The sequence below is a fragment of the Solanum stenotomum genome, chromosome 10 (assembly GCF_019186545.1).
Source record: "Solanum stenotomum isolate F172 chromosome 10, ASM1918654v1, whole genome shotgun sequence".
In the NCBI taxonomy this organism is placed as follows: domain Eukaryota; kingdom Viridiplantae; phylum Streptophyta; class Magnoliopsida; order Solanales; family Solanaceae; genus Solanum; species Solanum stenotomum.
This window is the reverse complement of record NC_064291.1, coordinates 25,851,939-25,874,217: the sequence shown is the minus strand read 5'-3', so window position 1 is coordinate 25,874,217 and position 22,279 is coordinate 25,851,939. Positions and strand designations below refer to the sequence as shown.

General features: G+C 37.4%; 1 protein-coding gene across 1 annotated transcript; it reads right to left on the bottom strand.

Annotated features, from left to right (window-relative positions):
* Positions 1-1,038: 1,038 nt before the first annotated feature.
* On the bottom strand, positions 1,039-21,154 carry LOC125842845 (uncharacterized). The gene is made up of 3 exons (XM_049522139.1): positions 20,957-21,154; positions 20,753-20,872; positions 1,039-1,581 (listed from the first exon to the last, which is right to left on the bottom strand). The coding sequence occupies exons 1-3, from the start codon at positions 21,152-21,154 to the stop codon at positions 1,039-1,041; spliced, it is 861 nt and encodes a 286-aa protein (XP_049378096.1).
* Positions 21,155-22,279: the final 1,125 nt, after the last annotated feature.

Below are 22,279 nucleotides of genomic sequence, written 5' to 3'. Positions count from 1 at the left end.
GTTATTATTGGCCAACATTGTATCAAGATGTGAATTATCTTATTAAGCAGTGTGTACAATGTAAAAAGCAAGGAGGAGTGTCGTGAAGGCATGAATTACCTCTCACTCCTATTTTAGAGGTTGAGTTGTTTGATGTACGGGGAATCGATTTCATGAGGCCTTTTGTGAGTTCTTATGGGAACAAATACATCTTGGTGGTTGTTGATTATGTCTCTAAACGGGTAGAGGGAATGGCCTTACCTAATAATGAAGGGAGAAGTGTGGTGAAATTCCTTAAGCGGTACATTTTCACGAGATTTGGCACTCCACGTGCAATCGTTAGTGTTGGGGGCTCTCATTTCTGTAACCGAATGTTCACATCATTGTTGAGAAAGTTTGGATTCAAGCATAAGGTTGCCAATCCTTATCATCCACAAACAAGTGGGCAAGTAGAGGTGTCCAATTGGGAAATCAAATAAAATTTGGCCAAGACCGTTATTGCAAACCGAACCGATTGGTGTCTGAAGTTAGATGACGCTCTTTGGGCATATATATTGAAGTTCATTCAAGATCCCGATTGGTATGTTCCCGTATCAATTGGTGCTTGGTAAATCTTGTCATCTACTGGTTGAACTTGAGCATAAGGCTTTGTGGGCCTTGAAAGTCATGAACTTGAATTGGGAGGATGCGTCGAAGTATCAAGTAGACCAACTCAATGCTTTGGAAGAGTTTTGGCTTTGAGCTTATGAGAGCTCAACCCTTTATAAGGAAAAAATGAAGAAATGGCATGACGCAAAACTCCTTCATCGAGAGTTTAAAGTTGGTGATATCGTGCTGATTTACAGCTCTCGTTTGAGATAAGGCTTCAACCTTTGTGCATTCACCTTGAACATCAACCCATCCTCGTTTTCAACTTCTATTACCCCATTTTCAAACACACGATTTACTTTGAACGGACCCGACCATTTTGACTTGAGTTTTGCCGAAAATAGTCTCAAACGAGAGTTGTAAAGCAGCACGAGATCACAACCTTTAAACTCTCGAAGAAGGATTTTTTCATCATGCCATTTCTTCATTTTCCTTATAATGGGCCGAGCTCTCATAAGCTCGAAACCAAAACTCTTCCAAAGCATGGAGTAGGCCAACGCGATCCTTTGATGCATCCTCCCTATTCAACTTCATGACTTTCAAGACCCAGAAAGCCTTATGCTCAAGTTTAACCAGCAGATGACAAGACTTTCCAAACACCAATTGATTCGGGGACATATCAATCGGGGTCTTGAAAGCAGTTTTATATGCCCAAAGAGCGTCATATAACTTCCGGGACCAATCGGTTCGATTAGCATTAACCGTCTTGGAAAAAATTCCTTTGATTTCCCGGTTGGACACGTCAACTTTCCCACTTGTTTGCGGATGATAAGGGGTGGAAACCTTATGCTTGACTCCATGCTTTCTCAACAATGATGCGAATATTCGGTTATATAAATGAGAGCCCCCATCCCTAATGATTGCACATGGAGTGCCAAATCTCATGAAAACGTACCGCTTGAGGAATTTCACCACACTCGTCCCTTCATTATTAGGTAAGGCCACCTCCTCTACCTACTTAGAGACATAATCAACAGCCACCAAGATGTATTTGTTCCCATAAGAACTTACAAAAAAGCCTAATGAAATCGAATTCCCATACATCAAACAACTCAACCTCTAAAATAGGAGTGAGAGGTAATTCATTCCTTTGCAACACTCCTCCTTCCTTTTGACATTGTACACACTTCATAACAAGATAATTCACATCGTGATACAATGTTGGCCAATAATAACCACTTTGTAGTACTTGATACAACGTTGGCCAAGAGAATTCACATCTTGATACAACGTTCGCCAGTAATTACCACTTTGTAAATAGGGCAATAAAAGTTGAAAACAAGGATTGGTCTATGTTCAAGGTGAGTGTGTAAAGGTGAAACCAATTTTCCTTACGTTGGCCAAGTACAACCCCTAAAGTCACACTACTTGCATCACACATTAGCTAAAATGGAATGCTCCAATCTAGAGCAACAATGAGAAGACCCTTACTCTATCTCTATTTTATTTTCAGTTCTTTTTAGCATTGAGGACATTGCTAGTTTCTTTTTGGTGGGGATGAATGTACCTAGCTACCTAACCATTTGGTTGTATTTTGCTATTTTGAGATAGTTTGTTGATACACTCAAATTACACCTTCTTAAAGAAGCATAAGCGATTGTTACCAAGTAAAGAACCCAACTTGGAGGATGGGGTTGATCCCACGAGGAATATGGTCTAGACTTAAGTTCAGCTTACGATTATATTCGTTTAGTCAACGTACTTCCGAAACAAATAATTAAAAGGGGGGGGGGGATCTGTGAAACAAATTCTGAAATTTATGTGAACAATTAGTAAGCAAGATTCAAACTTTTGTTGTTATCAAGATGAGAGAGAAACTAGGGTGTATGTGTTCCCCATAAGCTCATAACGCTGTAATCCTAGTAATAGTAATCCTTTCCTAGTGTATTACATGCAAAGTGATAAGTTAGGTAGCCCTAATTCCTTGGTCTTGCAACTAGAGAATTTCACCCCGCACCTTGGTCCGACTACGTGTGTATAATTTACTAACCCTTACCTTTACCTCATATTAGACATCACATCGATGTATGGCTTACTTTTCACCCTCGCACCAATCGACATTAGACTATTACATAGTATCACACTAAATATATGTTGATAATTCTTTTCTTATTAACTACCTCCTTGGTCTGACAAGTAGCAACAAGGCGAGTTCTAACGCGTCCACTCGTTAAAAAGACTTCTAAATGAAAGAATTATCAATGCATGCAATAAAACTATTCAAGAATTACTTAATTACTATTCATACTTTGTTAATCACTCATGGTTCCCATAACCCTAGTTGTGGATTTAGTTATCCATAGTAGCAAGAACACAATTCATAATTTTAGATGAAGAAATCATGAACTTACGTAATGAGAAGAATAATCCCAGAATCTTAACTTCAATTTAAAAGTCAAAATCTTCAAAACGAACTTAGGAAATCAAGAATTGCTAAAATTGCAAGTTAATCTCCAAAGCCAAAAACTAGAACCAAAGTAATAAAGTCTAACCCCCAAAAAATGGGGTTTACATGCCCTATATATAGAAAAACAAGTCCTAACTAAAAAGGAAATGAAATAAGGAAATAATGTTTCTGGACGCGGTTTCAATTTACGACAATGACCTACGGACTGTGGATTGATCTACGGTCCGTAGGTCCCCTCCTTGGCTTAGGACTTAGGCAATTTTACAATCTTCAAAATCTCCATTTCTTTGACTCAATCGACGGATCACCAGTACGGACCGTGGATTGATCTACGGTCCGTGGATCCTTCTCCGTAGATCCATATTTAGAATCTTCAAAATCAGGTACTGGAACCCCCTCTCTGAAGGATTTGACGGAACTGCAGTACGACCCATAAATCAATCTATGGTCCGTCGTTTGCAACCGTGGTTCCACACTTAGTCAAGAATTCCCTGATCTCCTTCAAGCCTTGCTTGTCCATCTACGTCAACCATCTACGGAGCGTGAATGGACCTACGGTCCGTAGATCACCTTTGTAGATTTCCTTTTCTGCACATCCTTCAGCTGTGTCTCTCAATTTCCTCGTCTGAACATATTTCCTGCAAACATGATAAAAATGCATTAAAACCAATACAAAATGGCAACACACAACTCTTAAGTGAAATGTATTAAAAATACCATAACTTCACGGTATATCATTTGTTATTTTCATTTGGGTTGTAATTATAACTTCTTCATTTTGTTGTAGTAGTATAATGATGTGTTAATTATGATTCATTAGCCTCCCTCTTAATTGCTAAAAGTGAATGTTTGTTAATGTTCCCTTGTACATTTGAGCGTCGGTTGTGATAAATATCGATGACTTAAATAGTGCGATGAATGATATGTTTATGTGAGTCCAGTGAGGTAATTTGAGTTACATAAGTCTTGTGTGAACTCTTAGCATCTCATTGTGACTAGTCGAATATCAAGTGTGAGTCTTGTAATGACCGTTGCACGCGAGCTTAACTTGTAAGGTTATGATCAATGATTGTGTTTGGATGCTATGTATGGTGAGGTTTACTTGAAAAGTGTGCATGAGGATACCTTGAACTTGCCTCGTTGGTCCAATTGATTAGCATTGGTGAATGAATGAAATAATCTTAGGCATGAATTTTGATTGTGAACCTAATTGCTATACCTTTGTGTTACCACCTTGTGAGTGTGTGAATCTAGCTTGGCACCATTTTAGCATAACCTTTTCTTTGGATGAAACATGAGCACAAATGTTTAAACCGGTTGTTGAAATTGTCGTGTCCTTCCCACCTATAACCTTCGTGAAGAATTGGTTTTTTTGAATACCCAACTAAGGCCAAAAGCATAAGTTGTGTGTGTGGTAAGAATGAGGAAAGAAACCGAGAAAGAAGTTTGTGAAATTCATCCTTGGAAACATATGGTAAAAAAGATGGAACCCACTATATCACAAAAAAGATAAGAAAGAAAAGCAATGAATGTTATGTATATTTTGTGCATTGTTGTGGAAATAAAAGGGGTGTCCAATGAGCTATACCAAAATTTTTGTGTTCTATGAATAGGTCAAGAATGAGTTGTTAATATGAAAATAATCACAGAAAAGGAAAAGAAGTGAAATTTGAGCCATGCTTCATGAAGGTAGAGTCACTAAACCTAAATGATCATACCCTTACCCTCAGCCCAATTACAAGCTTTGAAACACCTTTGTGATCTTGGATAAGCCAAGTGCGTTTGGAAAATACGAGCAAGCCTATGGGTAGAATCATGCATGTTTTTCTCATTGGGAGTGTGAGAGTTGATTTTGATTCCTTAATTTTTGTCTTTGATTTGCTTTGTGAGAGCATAGAATCATTCTTGATGTGAGGGCATTCAAATACTTTTGTTGGGCACAAATTTGCATTTGAAGTGAGCATTTGTGAGCATTAACTCTAATCGATGATGACTAGTCATAGTTTGAAGCTTCGAGTGCACAACTGAACGTTGCATGTTTAGATTGAACCTTATTGCACTTTCATGTTGATTCTCAAGGAGCAGTGCTTGTAGACACCCCTGTTGACCTGATTAATCTAATGTTTTACTTGACAATAAGCAAAAATTTAAGTTGGGGATGTTGATGAGTCAGGAGTTTTAACTCATTTAGGGTTTGTTATTTCATGAATTAGTGTCCTCAATGCTTATTTTGTGTTCATAACTGATGTTAAATTGTCTGTGTGTAGCCATGAAGGCTTAAGAACAAGGAAAGGACATTACATTTGAAAAGAAGCAAAAAAGTTGGTAAAGTTGAGGAAAGGGAAGGCTAGAGCTTGCAAAAATCACTCGGCGACTCGCCAAGTGAGTGTCTATCTCATCAAATGATCCAACAAGTTTGGCTCATAAATCAAACCATCTTGGAGAACTCAAGTGTAAAATGATGTATTGCCGAATGAAACGGAGAGCTTGACTCAGATCGCCTAAATGATCAAAATAACTACAAAAGAAAGTCAAGTCCAATCGGGGAAAAAAGATCCAAATGGCGAGTCGCCGAAGTCATTCGGTGACGTCCATCGTGTTCGCCAACTGGAAAGTCAAGATTTAAAAAGCTGAAGCAGAAATTTGGCGATAAGGCCTGCCCATCAACGGATCATCGAGTCATTCGGCGAACCCAACTAATATTGCCGATTTGGTCTCGAGGCGAAATCTTAGGAAGTTTTTTGAAACATATAAATTGGTTTTTGAGGAGAGAGAAAAGTGATTTTTGGGAGACTATTTTTATTCTTTGAGAGATTTTGATCTAAGATATTAAGGTTTGAGGGTTTTAGTATGAATTTTTTATATTGATTATTGAAGATTTTGACATTCTGATGGAGCATCTTTTTGGTAACTCTTACTTACTTGTTATTATGCTTGGCTAAACCCCATTTACTTAGGGGTGTGATTATGTAATCGAATATACAAATTAGGTTGTGGGTATTGTTAATTGCATGCTTTGATGTTGTTTTGAAATGGGTTCAGTTAGTTACACATGTTTCCATTTGTTGATTGAAGTTGCAAATTCAGTTCTAGCTTTAACTGTCTAGGCTTGCTTGTGAAAGATGCTTAGGGTGGAGTATATGATTGATTGTTGTATTGACTCTTGTCTTCACAACCCAACTTGACAAAGTGGGTAAATTAAGGATTTGGGTTGCTTTGCATCGTTAAGCTTATTGAGGTTCGAATGAACTTACTGGAAACATTATAACTAATTGAAAAAATGATTCCTATAGTTATAATCAATCCTACCCATTGAGATTTAAACACTTAATTCAATTAGTTACAACCTGTAACACCCCTGAAATTTAGTAGGTTGAACTAGGGCCTAAACGTAGTGTCAATGAGGTATAAAATGAATTCCCCTAAGTTAGTAGACCATCTAGGTATTCTATGGTGGTCTATGAGTTAAGGCCTAAGGGAGGAGTGCTAAACAAAAGGGGCAAGCCAAGGCCTAAGGCCAAGGCTGCCCTAAATTTGGAGTGACTGCCTCAAACTCCAAGGCCATCACCACGGCTCGTGGTGATGACCACGGATCGTGGAAGGCTTCGTGGAGTTTCCTAGGTCAAGGGAGAAGGACCTCCAAGTGTCCCAAACACTGCCTCACCCTTCACGAGAGGGACCACGGGTCGTGGTCCACTTCACTGCTTGTGAAGGTGGGAGTGGAGTTCTCTTAGCTATTAGGGAGTTGGGGGTTGTTAGGGTAGCTACTTCCCAAGGCACCACGGGCACCACTACAGGCCGTGGTGCACTTGACGAGGGAGAGGGGTGGCTCGTGAACATCACTTGGCACCAAGGCTTGAAGGCCTTGCCTCCACAAGGCCAAGTCATGACAAAGACCATAACCACGGACCATAGTCATGACCACGGATCGTGGGAGGCTCCGTGGTCTTGCCTTGGCCAAGTATTGGCTTGTGCACGAAAGGGGAGCTACTGCCTCCAACACCACGGGCAGTACCATGGCCCGTGGTGCATTTTCACGGTCCGTGAATATTGGCCGTGGTCCTTAACGGGGACCATTTAAATGAAGAGTTTTAGAACTTTTCCTTTTAAGTCCTATTTAAGTAGGGGTGTTTTGGGTGATTTTAGAGGTTAATTATATATTAGTTTTTAAGTCTAAATTCACAAGTTTTGGTCATGATACACAACACCCAATTGAAATCAAAACTCTCCCACTTCTCTCTAAACTCTCTCTCTAAAAACCTTAGAAGAAGAAGAATACATTAGAGCTAGGGTTTCAAGGTTCTTTCCCAAATTTTCTTGGAGTTTCTCCATTGATTCTCAAGGAATAAACTAAGGTATGGTTGCTTATCACTCTTGGGATTCCTTTCCCCAAGAGGTCCCTTCAAGATGAATTTCAAAATCTCCAATTTCTAGGTTTTCAATCCAAAAACGTGGGTCTTCTTTCTAAAGTGAAATTTATGTTATAAACTGAATTTGATTGATGTTATATGAACAATTGTGAATTAATTTATGTTGTATTTGTGGTTTCTTGAAGAATTCCCCATGAGACCCATGTTTCTCCTCATTTTCCTAATTCTAACCCTAGTTTGTGTTGGATATTGAGTGAAGGCTATGAATCAAATGTGATGTTATGTAGTTCATGATTGTATGATGATTCTACCCTAGGTTATGTATAATTTCTATGAAATTAGGGTTGAGTCTTTGAATGAAGCCTTGAAGGCTATGAAGGGAATATGTCAATTGCTTATATTGATGTTGATTGTGTATTACTTCATGAATTACCTTGTATTATGTATTGGTCATGAACTGATTGGTGATTGAAGTATGAATGTCCTAGGAAGGGAAAGAAGGTATAAAGGTTGATTCTTCTTTGAACTCAAGTATGAAAGGTGAACTACTTAGATTGTAATGATGATATACCTAATGTGTTGTTGTGGTGTTGATGACCTAGTTTCCTCATCCTTAACCCTCTACACTTGAATTAGCTATGAAGTATGTAGGTATATGATGGTATGATTGCTGTATGATTGAAAGATAGTTCTCATGATTGTAGTGTAATATAAAGTGAAAGGTTTACTCACTTGCTAAGTGTCTCTAAAGTGAAAGGATTGTTACTCACTTATGAACACATATGAGCTATTATGGTAAGATGTTTTCATAAGAGTCTAGTAAAGACTAATGTGAACTTATGTGATGACTAAAGATGATTACAAAAGGGAATTATATGCTTAGCATCGAAAGGGCATGTAAATGAGATGGGGGTCTCACGTTTAGTAAGTCCGGCTCCCCACATGGGTTTCCTCACGTTTAGCAAGTCCGAATTAGCCATGGTATGTGTTGTCTCATGAGATGGAAATCCCCACGTTTAGTTAGTTAGGATTTCTAGGAGCGATCTCCTTGACCCTTAACTATGTGCCCACATAGGACTTTAGCTTAGTGGATCCACCTAGATAGCTATGTACGAATGGTTACATCTTAGGCAAGTGTTAGCCCTCTCTTTTTGGTGTGGGAGTAGAACACCGGATTCCATGTAGCTCTCATGGTCTATGTCGGTTATGGCAATATCTCCCTAAAGTAAAACTAAATGAATGTATGAAAGGTGTGAACTCTTACTAGGGCTTTCTTAAAGGTTTTTTCATTGTGTAAGGGAGGGTATGGGACTTCTCTTGCACATTGCACTTGTGGGATCCTAAGAGATGGTTGTAGTAGTGTTCACTTATGATTATGATGATTATGACTTATGTATGTTGAAGCTATGTTATGCATGATCATTATGAATATGGTAAGTTATGATGAAGTATAATCCTATGTATGTATGCATGAAGTGGGTTGCTTAATGTGATACTTGGCTTTGAATAGGGTTATGGGATTCTATCCCTTGCATTGCACTAGTATTACTTGGGTTGTCTACGTGTTGGGATGATATTATGTTGGTTTGTACTATGATGCTTACTTTGTGTCCATATTGGATTTACTTGGTAAAAAGCGTGTCTTGACTAAAATGACCCTTTATGCATGTTTTAATGGTTTTTATGCATAGCAGCCATACTTAGTACGTGTGTTGTACTAACCTATTTTGTCTCTTTTTTCTCCAAACATTTAGGTTCGGGTCGTTGAGGATTCAAGCTTACTTCTCAAGACACTTGGAGTTGCTTCCCCAAGTTGGTGAGTCCTCAAGTCCGAGGACAAGACCCTATGATCTAGCTTCTATGTTTAGTTCTTTGCTTATGTTGAAAGACAATATTGTACTTTTCTATTTCTAGACTTCTTATTGATGTAAGGGCTAAGTCCCATTTTCGATGCCTCTATGTCTAGATGGTACATTGTGATGAAGTTAGATTCTATTTTCGTATATGAAGTGAAGTTGAACTTCCAAAGTAAAAGTTTTAAATTTTCCATGTTTTTATTCTATGATGCATGCTATGATGAATGCTAAGGGCTTGTATAAGACATCTTGGAGGTCGAATACGTCGGTAACAACTAGGGGTGCTCTCAGGTCGTTACACAACCCATTAAGCGAAATTAGTATTCAATTGCACACACTTCTAAGGTCCCTTATCTACTTGTTCAAACCTCACGTTAGTTGTCTTGGTTAACAATAAGCTACCAAACTCTCTTGATAATGATAATCAAAACTTATTTATTTACATTATGTTAAGTTATGTTTTTTTCAATTCTACAAGAAATTAGAACACTCTCATACTTCAAATTTGAATTTTCTTCAATATCATTCCTCATGGGAACGACCCCAACTCACCGTTGGGTTTATACTTGTTAGTGACCACCTACGCTTCGAATCATAAGAGGTTTAGTTGAGCATCATCAAAGTACCATTACAGGACTACTCTAAACAACATGCTACACTCAATCATGATAAAAAAGCTTCAAATGATGACTAATCAATTTTAACAAAATCTCAAGCTCACTATAGCTTGTTTTCTAATGCAAGACTATGTTTCAATAATTCTATTAAAGTGCCCTCATATGAAGAACGATTCCATGCTATCATAAAGAAAATCAAGAAAGAAATAAGGAATCAATGCGACTCTCGCTTTCTTAAAAGAGAAATACATGCAAGCTTCATCCCATATGTTTACCAAAATTTGCCAATCACCACATAACCTAGTTCATGCAAGATCTCAAGGGTCTTTTAGGCTTGTAATGAGGCTGAGGGGTTAGGTATGGTCAATTTTTGGTTTAGTGACTGCACCTTTTTAAAGTATTGCTGTAGTATTTTTCACCTGTTCTCATGTTTTTTTTCATTGTTTTCCATTTGAGAACTCAAACTTTGATTTATCAATCACTTAATTTTACATCCCCCTTTTTATTTCACCAACTTATGTTTTCCATTTCAAACTTTTTCATCACAATGATTCTTTCTCTTTGTTTTATAATAAGGGTTCCTCTTTTTTATAACTAACTTCAAAGTTGAGTCTCATTTCATCTTTCTTTGCCCTTCACTTGGCTTTCATTACTTCTTTTTTTTCCTCACCCCAACTTAGGCTTTTCACCTAAGTTGTCTATTTAATCATAACAATGCTTCAAAAAGGATTTTGGGTGAGAAGGTAGAGACAATTTTGCTCAAGAGGTCTTAGTTTGGTTTTGTCAACAATTGGTTTAGGATCAAATGGTGTCTAATGGATAAACACCCTCACAAGGTAGTCACAAAGGATATGCAAATTTGGTTCCTCTTAGTATTTTAGCTTAAGATCACGCCTTACATTTACCAAGGTTTAGACAATTAGACTAACAAGGCAAATTCTAGGATTTGACACACATGCATTCAAGTAAGAAGTCACAACATATGACACTTAAATATACTCATTTAGCATAGCCCGAAAAGATCAAAAGCGTACGTACGATTCTCATTGCAAGGACCACATTAAAATGCAGGTAGTTGACAGAAGATTAAGAGAGATCACTCAAAAGTGCCACCACATCTATTTCATTCTAGAAACACCAACACTATACTTTTTGAATACTATTCAAGACATCGATATTGAACACAATCGATACTAAAATTATTTATCAATGAAAACTCAAGCATTTCACGATTTTCAAACTAATAGGGGTAGTTGCAAAATTGAGAGAATGAGGCTAAAAGAGAACAACTAATTCAAACACTATGAAAATAACAAACAAATCAAAATTGAGGGAAAGAGGCAAAGAGAGAACAACTAACTAAAACACTATCAAAGCAACAAACACATTAAAAAATAGAATATTGGCACAAGTTCCCTCACCCCACAACAAAAATTAAAATGCAGTGTCCTCAATGCAAAGAAATGGCATGAATAAGCTTAGATCGAGGAACTCCCTAAATTGTATTAGAATGGAGCTCATCGACTCTTTCGACGGATCACCATATAGGGGTTGTTCGTCGAATGTGCCTGTAGCTTATTCGAATTTAGCCTCCATTTCGGTGGGCTGTAACACAATCACGTAATTCAATGGGCGAATCACCGAACATCAATTTTCATTGCCGAAAGTTCTAGTGTATCCCCTAATTTTTTCCCCTTAATAGGCAAATTGCATCAGGTTCGCCCAATCATATCGGTGTATCACCGAATTGGGGATACATTCCCCCAAAATGGACAATGTACACCTAAAGTTGAGCATCACATTAGGAGAACTCGCTGGAGTTGGGCACAGTAGTTTCGATGGATCATCGAGTTTCTTTCTCAATCGTTTATGTTTGCTCAAGTCCTATACAAGTAAAACCCTTATTATTGTTAAACAACTAACACTTGGGTTTCCTTCCATAAAGCACACGATTTAATGTCACAACATGATATCGATACGCCTTCAAGCATCATCTAGGTACACCATTTTAACAACTCGCACATCACGGCCTTCCCCAAAGTATATCTTCAACCTTTGATCATTTACTATGAATCTCACCCCCTATACATCATCAATTTCAATTGCTCTATTTCCATACACCCTTGTGATAGTGTATTGTAACACCCCATAATCTAGTAAGCTAAGCTAGGGCTAAATGCATGGGCTAGCAAGCCATGGAAGAGGGAAAGGGCCTATGACATTTAGAATCTTTTTAAAGAGTACACCTCCTTACTTTCTAACTTGGCGAAGTAAGGTTCCATCGCCTAGGTGACTTGGTGATTAGCCAAGTGGAACCTTCTTCGCCTAAGGAGCTTCCTCCAAAAGCCCAAGATACTAGAATTTTGGGCGAGCCAGGTCGAGGATCGTCGACTAGTAGGTGTATCTCCAAGCTGCCCTCCCCTATCGCCTAGTGGCTTGCTCCACCAAGGGAGCTGCTGGAAAATTTGACTAATCAAGGGTCCACTTGGCGTGTGTCCAAGTGCACTTGGCGAGCCAAATCATGCATGGTCGGCAATTTTAAGTGGGTGTCTTAGGAGTCTCTTGTTATTTTCCCAAAATTGATACTACATTGTTTCATTCTTTCCCTAGTAAAGTATCTAAGCTTTCTATACTCAAGTTTCCCTCAATTAAGTCATTATCCCTAGAATCTAAAGAAAACCCAAAACATCATCCCCTCCAAAGAAAATTCTCTCTCTAGAAAACTCAAGACGAAGAAGAAGAAGAAGAAGAAGAAGAAGAAGAAGAAGAAGAAGAAGAAGAAGAGAGGATCAAGCTAGGTCAAATCAAGACTCCATTGGTTCAAGATTTGTAGGATATATAATCAGGATATGATATCTTATTTATCCTTGGATTATTCCATCCATGGAGCCCCCCTAGAATTCCCCAATTTGATGAAGAATTCCCCAATTAAAGTTAGGGTTTCTTCAATGTTGTGGGTTATGTAGTATGTTGACCCAATTGAGTGGGTATTGATTGTTTATGATTGAATTGCTAGTGAATCATGATATTAAGATGATATTATATGTTTTCCATGGTTAAACCTAGTCAAATTGATGAAATTGATATTATGTGAGTTTATGCCGTGAAAGGTGAAATTGAGGATTCATAGGTGATCTTCTAGAATCGATAATATGGGTAGTAATTTTTCTAGAATAGAAACACATAGATATGAATTGAATTATATTAATGTTCATATGATGAATCATGAATAGTAAAGCTTGAGATGGAACTTATATGATGAATTATGACTAGAATGGCTTAAAGATGAAGCTTATGACTAGACTGTCTTGAAATCTAGATATGTATGAAGATTGTAAGAAGTAAAGTTTTGAGAATAAGACCTGTAGTCATGAATATTGATCATTAGGGCCTTGAGAGTAAAGCTAATGTGATGAATTAGGTATGCTAAGGCTTTGAGAGTAAAATCTATATAAAAATAGAAGATTAATGAATAGAATTATGATGAAAGATCTTTACCTACCTGATCTATCTCATGAATGGTTGAATGCATAAAGTGATAGAATCACATGAGTTAGGATGATATCCATTCATAGTTCTTGAAACCTATGTGTGATGATTGAGAGTAAGCTTTGGACCTCAAAGAGGTGAAGTATGGTATTATGCTTATAGTAATTGAACAACTTGAACTATGAACATATCCATGTCTAATGTAGTCATTCTAGATATGTTGATTTGATATGATTATAAATATATCCATGTCTAATGCAGTCATTCTAGATGTGATGATTTAATATGAGCTTTGGGGCAAGATATGATATTAGTCATGTTTTTAGAAATTTTAGTACATGCTTTAGAAACACTTTGAGAGTAAAGTGAATATGCTTATAATCTAGTTGTTGTGTTGTTGAAAGGTTATCCTCATATACACACTTATCCATGAATATGATATGATGTGAAAGATTTTTCACATGTATTGATTCTAAGGTTGGAAGACTAGTCTCACCTATTGAATCTATGAGCTATAGTATGAGTTATGTTGGATTGAATGTCAAGACATTCTTCCACAAGTATGAATTTAAGTCAAGAATTAATATGAGCTCAATGGGAGTTAATGTCTAGCACCGAGTGGATATTGAATATGAGATGGAAGCTGTACCTTAGTTGAGTTCGGCTTCCCAATGAAAGCTTTTACCCTAGTTGAGTCTGCGTTCCCAAAGTATGTATCTCATGAGATGGAAACCTTCTACCTTAGTTGAGTCCGGGTTTCTAGTAGTAATCTCCTTATCCCATAAACTACGTGCCCCCGTAGGTTACTTAGCTAATAGATCGACTTAAGCTAAGAGTATAGTTCTACCCTCGGCAAGTAGAACAACTCCTTTTCGGTGTGGGGTAGACACCGAATTGCATGTTAAGCTCACATGGTCTATGTCGGTTAAAGCCTATGACCCCAATATGGTGGTGATGTGAAAAAGAATATGAACTATGAACCATGGGTACTTAAGAAGCTTTACTTAGTATGGGTAAGAGTATGGGATCTTACTTATGCATTGCACAAGTATGATTTAAAGGTATCTATGGTATATTCCTTTTATGTTATGATGATTTATGTAATGAATATGCTTATGGTTTGTGTTTATGATGTATGTTTGATGGATTGTGTCCATAGTTGTCTTCCATGCTATGATTGACTAAAGGTGAGAGATTCCCTTGTCGATGAGAAGTAAGCTAAAGGATAATATCAAATATGATAAATAGGTATGATGGCCTAAAAGTGACACTTAGCCTAGATGGGATTATGGAATCTCATTTATGCATTGCACAAGTATAACTTGAAGGTTACTTATGAAGTTTCTCCTATGTTAAGAGGAATTGAGTATGGACTAAGCTTATGAATATGTTGTATTTCTTGTGTTGTTGAATTATGCCTTATGTTGACTTATGCTCATGTTATGCCTATGTTGGAGATTATGCTTATGATTATGTTATTGTTTCTTATGCTTATGACTTATGTCTTAGATTGGCTAAGACTTTTGTTATGCTCTTATTGATGTTGTGCTAGCTAACATATTTAGTACTTTTTGTACTAATGCATACTCTTGCCTACATTCTTATAAAATGTAGGGTTTGGTGATCTTGAGTCCCATTCTTTAGGATAGTTTTCTAGAAGTGCAAGGAGTTGAAGACTTGGTGAGTCATCATAGCATCGGGGATAAAGCCACCACTACCTTATGTATTTTCTTTATGTTTTAGAATATTGTATGAGTTGTGTCCCCGTAATCTAGTAAGCTAAGCTAGGGCTAAATGCGTGGGGTAGCAAGCCATAGAAGAGGGAAATGGCCTATGACACTTAGAATCTTGTTAAAGATAACATCTCCTTCCTTTCCAACTTGGCTAAGTAAGGTTCCATCGCCTAGGTGACTTGGCGATTAGCCAAGTGGAACCCCTTCACCTAAGGGGCTGCCTCCAAAAGCCCAAGATACTGGAATTTTGGGCGAGCCAGGACGGGGCTCGCTGACCAGTAGGCGCATCGCCAAACTTCTCTCCCCCATCTCCTAGTGACCTGCTCCACCAAGGGAGCTGCTGGAAAATTTGGTGGACCACGGGTCCACTTGGAGAGTCGCCAAGTCCCCATGGCGAGACAAATCGTGCATCATCGGCAATTTTAAGTGGGAGTCTTAGGAGTCTCTTGTTATTTACCCTAAATTGATACTACATTGTTTCATTCTTTCCCTTGTAAAGTATATAAGCTTTCTAGACTCAAGTTTCCCTCAAATAATTCATTCTCCCTAGAATCTAAAGAAAACCCAAAACTTCATCCCTTCATCCAAATAAAATTCTCTCTCAAGAAAACTCAAGAAGAAGAAAAAGAAGAAAAAAAAGAGAGGATCAAGCTAGGTCAAATCAATACTCCATTGGTTCAAGCTTGCTAGGATTTATAATCAAGGTATGATAGCTTATTCATCCTTGGATTCTTCCATCCATGGAGCCCCCTCTAGAATTCCCCAATTTAATGAAGAATTCCCCAATTCATGTTAGGGTTTCTTCAATATTGTGTGTTATGTAGCATGTTGACCCAATTGAGTGAGTATTGATTGTTTATGATTTAATTAGTAGTGAATCATGATATTATGCTGATATTATCTGTTTTCCATGGTTAACCCTAGTCAAATTGATGAAATTGATATTATGTGGGTTTATGCCATGAAAGGTGAAATTGAGGATTCATAGGTGATCTTCTAGAATTGATAATATGGGTAGTAATTGTTCAAGAATAGAAACACATAGATATGAATTGAATTAGATTAAGTGTCATATGATGAATCATGACTAGTAAATCTTGAGATTGAACTTACATGATGAATTATGACTAGAATGGCTTAAAAATGGCTTATGGCTAGAATATCTTGAAATCTAGATATGTATGATGATTGTAAGAAGTAAAGCTTTGAGAATAAGGCTTGTAGTTATTACTATTGATCATTCGGGACTTGAGAGTAAACCTAATGTGATGAATTAGGTGTGCTAAGGCTTTGAGAGTAAAATCTACATAACAATAGAAGACTAATGAATAGAATTGTAATGAAAGATCTTTACCTACCTGATCTACCTCATGAATGGTTGAATGTATAAAGTGATAGCATCACATGAGTTAGGATGATATCTATGCATTGTGTATGAACCCTAGGTGTGATGATTGAGAGTAAGCTTTGAACCTCAAAGAGGTAAAGTATGAGATTATGTTTGTAGTAATTGAACTACTTGAACTATGAACATATGCATGTCTAATGTAGTCATTCTAGATATGATAATTTGATATGATTATGAATATATCCATGTCTAATGTAGTCATTCTAGATGTGATGATTTAATATGAGTTGTGACCCTTAAAAGAGAAAGTTATGATATTATGAATGTTTTATGAAGTTCAGTACATGCTTGAGAAACACTTTGAGAGTAAAGGGAATTTGCTCATGATCTAGTTGTTGTGTTGTTGAAAGGTTATCCTCATATACGCACTTATGCATGAATATGATATGATGTGAAAGGTTTTCACATATTGTGATTCTAAGGATGGAAGACTAGTCTCACCTATTGAATCTATAAGCTATAGTATGAGTTATGTTGGATTGAGTGTCAAGACATTCTTCCACAAGTATGAATTTAAGTCAAGAATTAATATGAGCTCAATGGGACTTAATGTCTAGCACTGAGTGGATATTGAATATGAGATGGAAACTGTACCTTAGTTGAGTTCGGCTTCCCAATGAAAACTTTTACCCTAGTTGAGTCCGCGTTCCCAAAGTATGTATCTCATGAGATGGAAACCTTCTACCTTAGTTGAGTCCGGGTTTCTAGTAGTAATCTCCTTATCCCATAAACTACGTGCCCCCGTAGGTTAATTAGCTAATGGATCCACTTAAGCTAAGAGTATGGTTCTACCCTCGACAAATAGAACAACCCCTTTTCGGTGTGGGGTAGACATCAGATTCCATGTTAAGCTCACATAGTCTATGTCGGTTAAGGCTTATATCCCTAATATGGTAGTGATACGAACAAGAATATGAACTATGAACCAGGGGTACTTAAGAAGCTTTACTTAGTATGGGTAAGAGTATGGGATCTTACTTATGCATTGCACAAGTATGATTTAAAGGTATCTATGGTATATTCCTTTTATGTTATGATGATTTATGTAATGAATATGCTTATGGTTTGTGTTTATGATGTATGTTTGATGGATTGTGTCCATAGTTGTCTTCCATGCTATGATTGACTAAATGTGAGAGATTCCCTTGTCGATGAGAAGCAAGCTAAAGGATAAAATCAAATATGATAAAAAGGTATGATGGCCTAAAAGTGGTACTTAGCCTAGATGTGATTATGGGATCTCATTTATGCATTTCACAAGTATAACTTGAAGGTTACTTACGAAGTTTCTCCTATGTTAAGAGGAATTGAGTATGGACTAAGCTTATGAATATGTGGTATTTCCTGTGTTGTGGAGTTATGCCTTATGTTGACTTATGCTCATGTTATGCCTATGTTGGAGATTATGCTTATGATTATGTTATTGTCTCTTATGCTTATGCCGTATGTCTTAGATTGGCTAACACTTTTTTTATGCTCTTATTGATGTTATGCTAGCTAACATATTTAGTACATTTTGTACTAATGCATACTTTTGCCTACATTCTTATCAAGTGTAGTGTTCGGTGATCTTGAGTTCCATTCTTGAGGACAGGTTTCTAGAAGTTCAAGGAGTTAAAGACTTGGTGAGTCCTCATAGCATCGAGGATAACGACACCACTACTTGTAGCCGAAGTTCATCCAGCTAAAGGGTTTGATGCACACGATTCTTGGAAGCCACTTTTTGATTCAAATTGATCCTTTCAATGCCCATAAGGCTTTGATCTCTAAATCAATCTGAAGATGGCAGGCCTTCCCAAACACTAACTTGTGTCGAGACATACCAATAAGAGACTAGAATGTTGTGCGATATGCTCAAAGTGTTTCATCAAGCTTGCTAGACCAATTGGTGTAATGGACATTACTGTTTTGGCTAAGATGATCATTATCTCTAAATTTGACACCTTGACTTGTTTGGTAGATTGCGAATGGTACGACATTGCCACTTTGTTCTTGACTCCATACTTTGACACAAGTGATGAAAATTGATGGTTGCAAAAATGTGAAGCTACATCACTCATAATGGCCCTTGGCATCCCAAACCTTGTGAAAATATTTCTCTTCAGAAATTTTGTGACAATTATTGCTTCATTTTTTTGTAATGCCATGGCTTCCACCCATTTGGAGATGTAGTCAATTGCCACAAGAATGTATCTAATCCCAAATGAGCTACGAAAAGGAACCATATAATCAATTCCCCATACATTAAATAACTCAATTTCAAGGATTTGTAACAGTGGTAATTCATGTCTCCAAGAAATACTACTTTGCATTTGACGGTTAACACAACATTTACAAAAGGCACGATCATCTCTAAACAAAGTAGGCCAATAATAGCCACATTGAAAAAACTTGGAGGCTGTACGAATGCCTCCATGATGAAAACCTGTAGGTGAAGCATGTCATGCTTTTAGTATTTCTTGCTCCTCCACTTCGGGTGTACAACACCGAATAATATTTAAGGGGAAAGGTTCATCCACATATACTTCTTCACATCAAATAAGAATTTCCTCTTTTGATGACTACTAAAATCATCGGGTAACAACCCACATGCAATGAAGTTGGCAAAATCAGCATACCAAGAAACATAGGGTGGTGAGCTACTTGGTTTTCTTATCCCTTTCTATCTTTCACTTCAATGTCAAATTCTTAAAGAAGGAGAACTCATCAGATTAATATTGGTTTTGCTTCTTTCCTTGCCATTAAGTATTCTAGAGCTGCATGATCAATGTGTATAATCACTTTAGTAACCTCTAAGTAGGCTCTAAACTTTTCAAAACCATATACAACAACTAGCAACTCTTACTAAGTCACGGTGTAATTATTTTAAGAACAATTCAAGGTTTTTATAGCATAATAAATAGGATGAAAGAATTTGTTTTTGCATTGCCAAAGAATGGCCCCTTGTGCCAAGCCATTAGCATCACACATCATTTCAAAAGAGAGATTCCAATCGGCTGCTATGATGATTAGGCTAAGATGAGTTTCTCCTTCAATATCTTGAATATCTCTAAACATGCATTATAAAAAAGAATTGTTCTTTCCTTGTCAAAAAGCTTGCACCATGGAATAGAAATCCTGGAGAAGTCTTTATGAACCGCCTATAGAACCTGACATGACCAAGGAAGTTCCTTACTCTTTTTACCGAAATTGGGGGAGGTCATTTTTCAGTTACTTTGATTTTAGGTTGATAAATTTCAATACCATCTCCAGAAATTTTTGCCCAAGCACAATTCCTTCTTTGACCATAAAGTGACACTTTTCCCAATTAAGAACCAAATTCGACTCTACACACCTTTTATGCCCCATTACCAAATGCTTCAAGCATTCTTCAAAAGAGTCTCCAACGAGCAAAATATCATCCATGAACACTTCCAAGGAGTCCTCCACCATATCCATGAAGATTGATAACATACACCCTAGAAAGGTAGCTGACACATTAGATAACCCAAAGGGCATTCACTTGAAGGCAAATGTTCCATAAGGGAATGTAAAACTTGTTTTCTCTTGATCCTCTGATACAATAAATATTTGGGAATACCTGGAATACCCATGAAGAAAGAAATACCACCCCTTGCCTACAAGCCTATCAAGCACATTATCAATAAATAACATGGGGAAATGATCCTTTTTGGTCCATGAATTAAGATTCCGATAGTCCATACACACATGCCACCCGATCATGTGTCTAGTAGTGACAATCTTGCCTTTTTCATGTGGAACTACCGTGATACCATGCTTCTTAGGAACACGTTTGACTGGACTCGCCCATTGGCAGTCTGTAATAAGGAAAATGACTCCCCCATCTAACCATTTTATAATCTCCTTTTCCACCACTTCTTACATTGTGGGATTTAACCCTTGTTGGTGATCTATGTTTGGTTTGCAATCTTAAACCAAATTAATTTTATGAGTGCATACACCCGGTGAAATTCTCACGATGTTAAAAATTGACCACCCTAAGGCTCTAGTATGCCTCTTCACCACTATGATTAACAACTCTACGTTCCATTGTTTAAGATCATTTGAAATAGTCAGTGGGAGTATGTTATTGGCTCCCAAAAAGGCATATTTGAGATAAAGCGGGAGTTCCTTTAATTCTAATTTTTGTTGCTTAATAATAGATGGCTTGGCCAATGGTGTTTCCCAACTAGACAAATAAAGATCAAGCTTCATTTGAAATGAAGTATGTGAGCCTACACTCACAAGACCATCCACGACTTCATCATAGTCACTAATTTTGGCTTGATCAAACTTAAGCAGTACTTGAGCCAATAAATCTCCACGATACGCTGCTTCTCCAATACTCGCCACACATTCATCAACCTAATTCAAGTGAGATACAACTAGCATATCACTTGGATATTTCATGCATTAATGAATGTTGAAGCTAAATATTTCATCATTCACTCGAAACATCAACTCACCACCTTCCAAATCAACCAAAACATTTCTCATGGCCAAGAATGGCGTAAAAAGAATAACCAACATATCAATATCAATCTCACAATCAAGCACTACAAAATCAACAGGGAACACAATTTTTTCAAGCTTTAGTAGCACATCATAGACCACACCAACCGGCTTCTTTATTGAACGATCAGTCATTAAGGGCCAGATGTTTGTTGGTTGCAGTTCCTCGAGCCCATGCTTATTAAATATTATCAGTGGAATCAAATTTATGCTTGCACCAATATCACACAAGGATATTACCTTTGTTAATTTTCTTTGTGAGAGCATGGAATTGTTTTTGATGTGAGGACAATTGAATGCGTTTTTTGAATCATGTTCTTGCTTTATACTAGAAGATAAAGTGAGCTTGAGCTTGTGTTGAGACTAGCTAATCATCATTCAAAGCCTTATGATCATGATTTAGGGTAACATACTATTGAGAGTAGTCTTTCCACGACGCTTCCATGTTAAATCTCTTTGAGTACTATTGTAGACACCCTTATTGAGAAAATTGTGTTCTTAATTTACTTGAGGACAAACAAAAGTTTAAGTTGGGGGTGTTGATGAGTGGTAGATTTGCACTCATTTAAGGTTCATTTAACTCAATAATTGGTGTTCTCAATGCCTAACTTTGTCCTTTTCTAATCAAATATAAATGATTTGTAGCTATGAGGGTAATTGGACAAAGCGGCCAAAACTGCAAAAGAAGTTCAAAAGGAACATTGATGATCGCCTACCATGAAGGGCGGATCGCCGACTCTGCTAGACTTTGCCCAATCTGACAATGCATAGCACTTTTGTCTACCAAAGAAGGTCGGCGAACTCCAGTAGAAAAAGAGATATGCCGAATGAGAGAGGCAGATCTGAAGCACATCACCCAAATTGACAGTGTGCAAGGAAAATATTTAATGATCGAACGACGGTCTAAGGCTGTACTAGGCGATACACCGAACGAGAAAGGCTTACTCAAACAAGTTCGCCAACTAAGGTTCAAACACCTAAAGTGTAGAGTATCACAAAGGTGAGCTAGGGAAGGAAGGGTGGTTCGCTGAGTGAGTTAGATGGGCCCGACCAATGTCACCGAGTTGGTTATGAAGTGGATTATTGGGCCAAATTTTGGGAAAATATAAATAACCTAAATAATAGAGTTTTGAGGGATTTCGATTGAAGGGTTGAACTACTGAATTCAGGAGAAAGTTTTGAGTGAGAACACTTTACTTTTTAGAATACTTTTTCTAGTCTTCTTGAGGGGTTTTGTACAATTTGAATCTTGAATTCAAT

Coding starts and splice junctions, on each gene's coding strand:
- LOC125842845 (XM_049522139.1), bottom strand. CDS start 21,154: ATGACTGATCGTTCAATAAAGAAGCCGGTTGGTGTGGTCTATGATGTG. Junction 20,873..20,956: donor GTGGTGAGTTGATGTTTCGA/GTGAATGATGAA, acceptor CACTTGAATTAG/GTTGATGAATGTGTGGCGAG. Junction 1,582..20,752: donor ATGAAGTCGTGGATGGTCTT/GTGAGTGTAGGC, acceptor GTCTCTAAGTAG/GTAGAGGAGGTGGCCTTACC.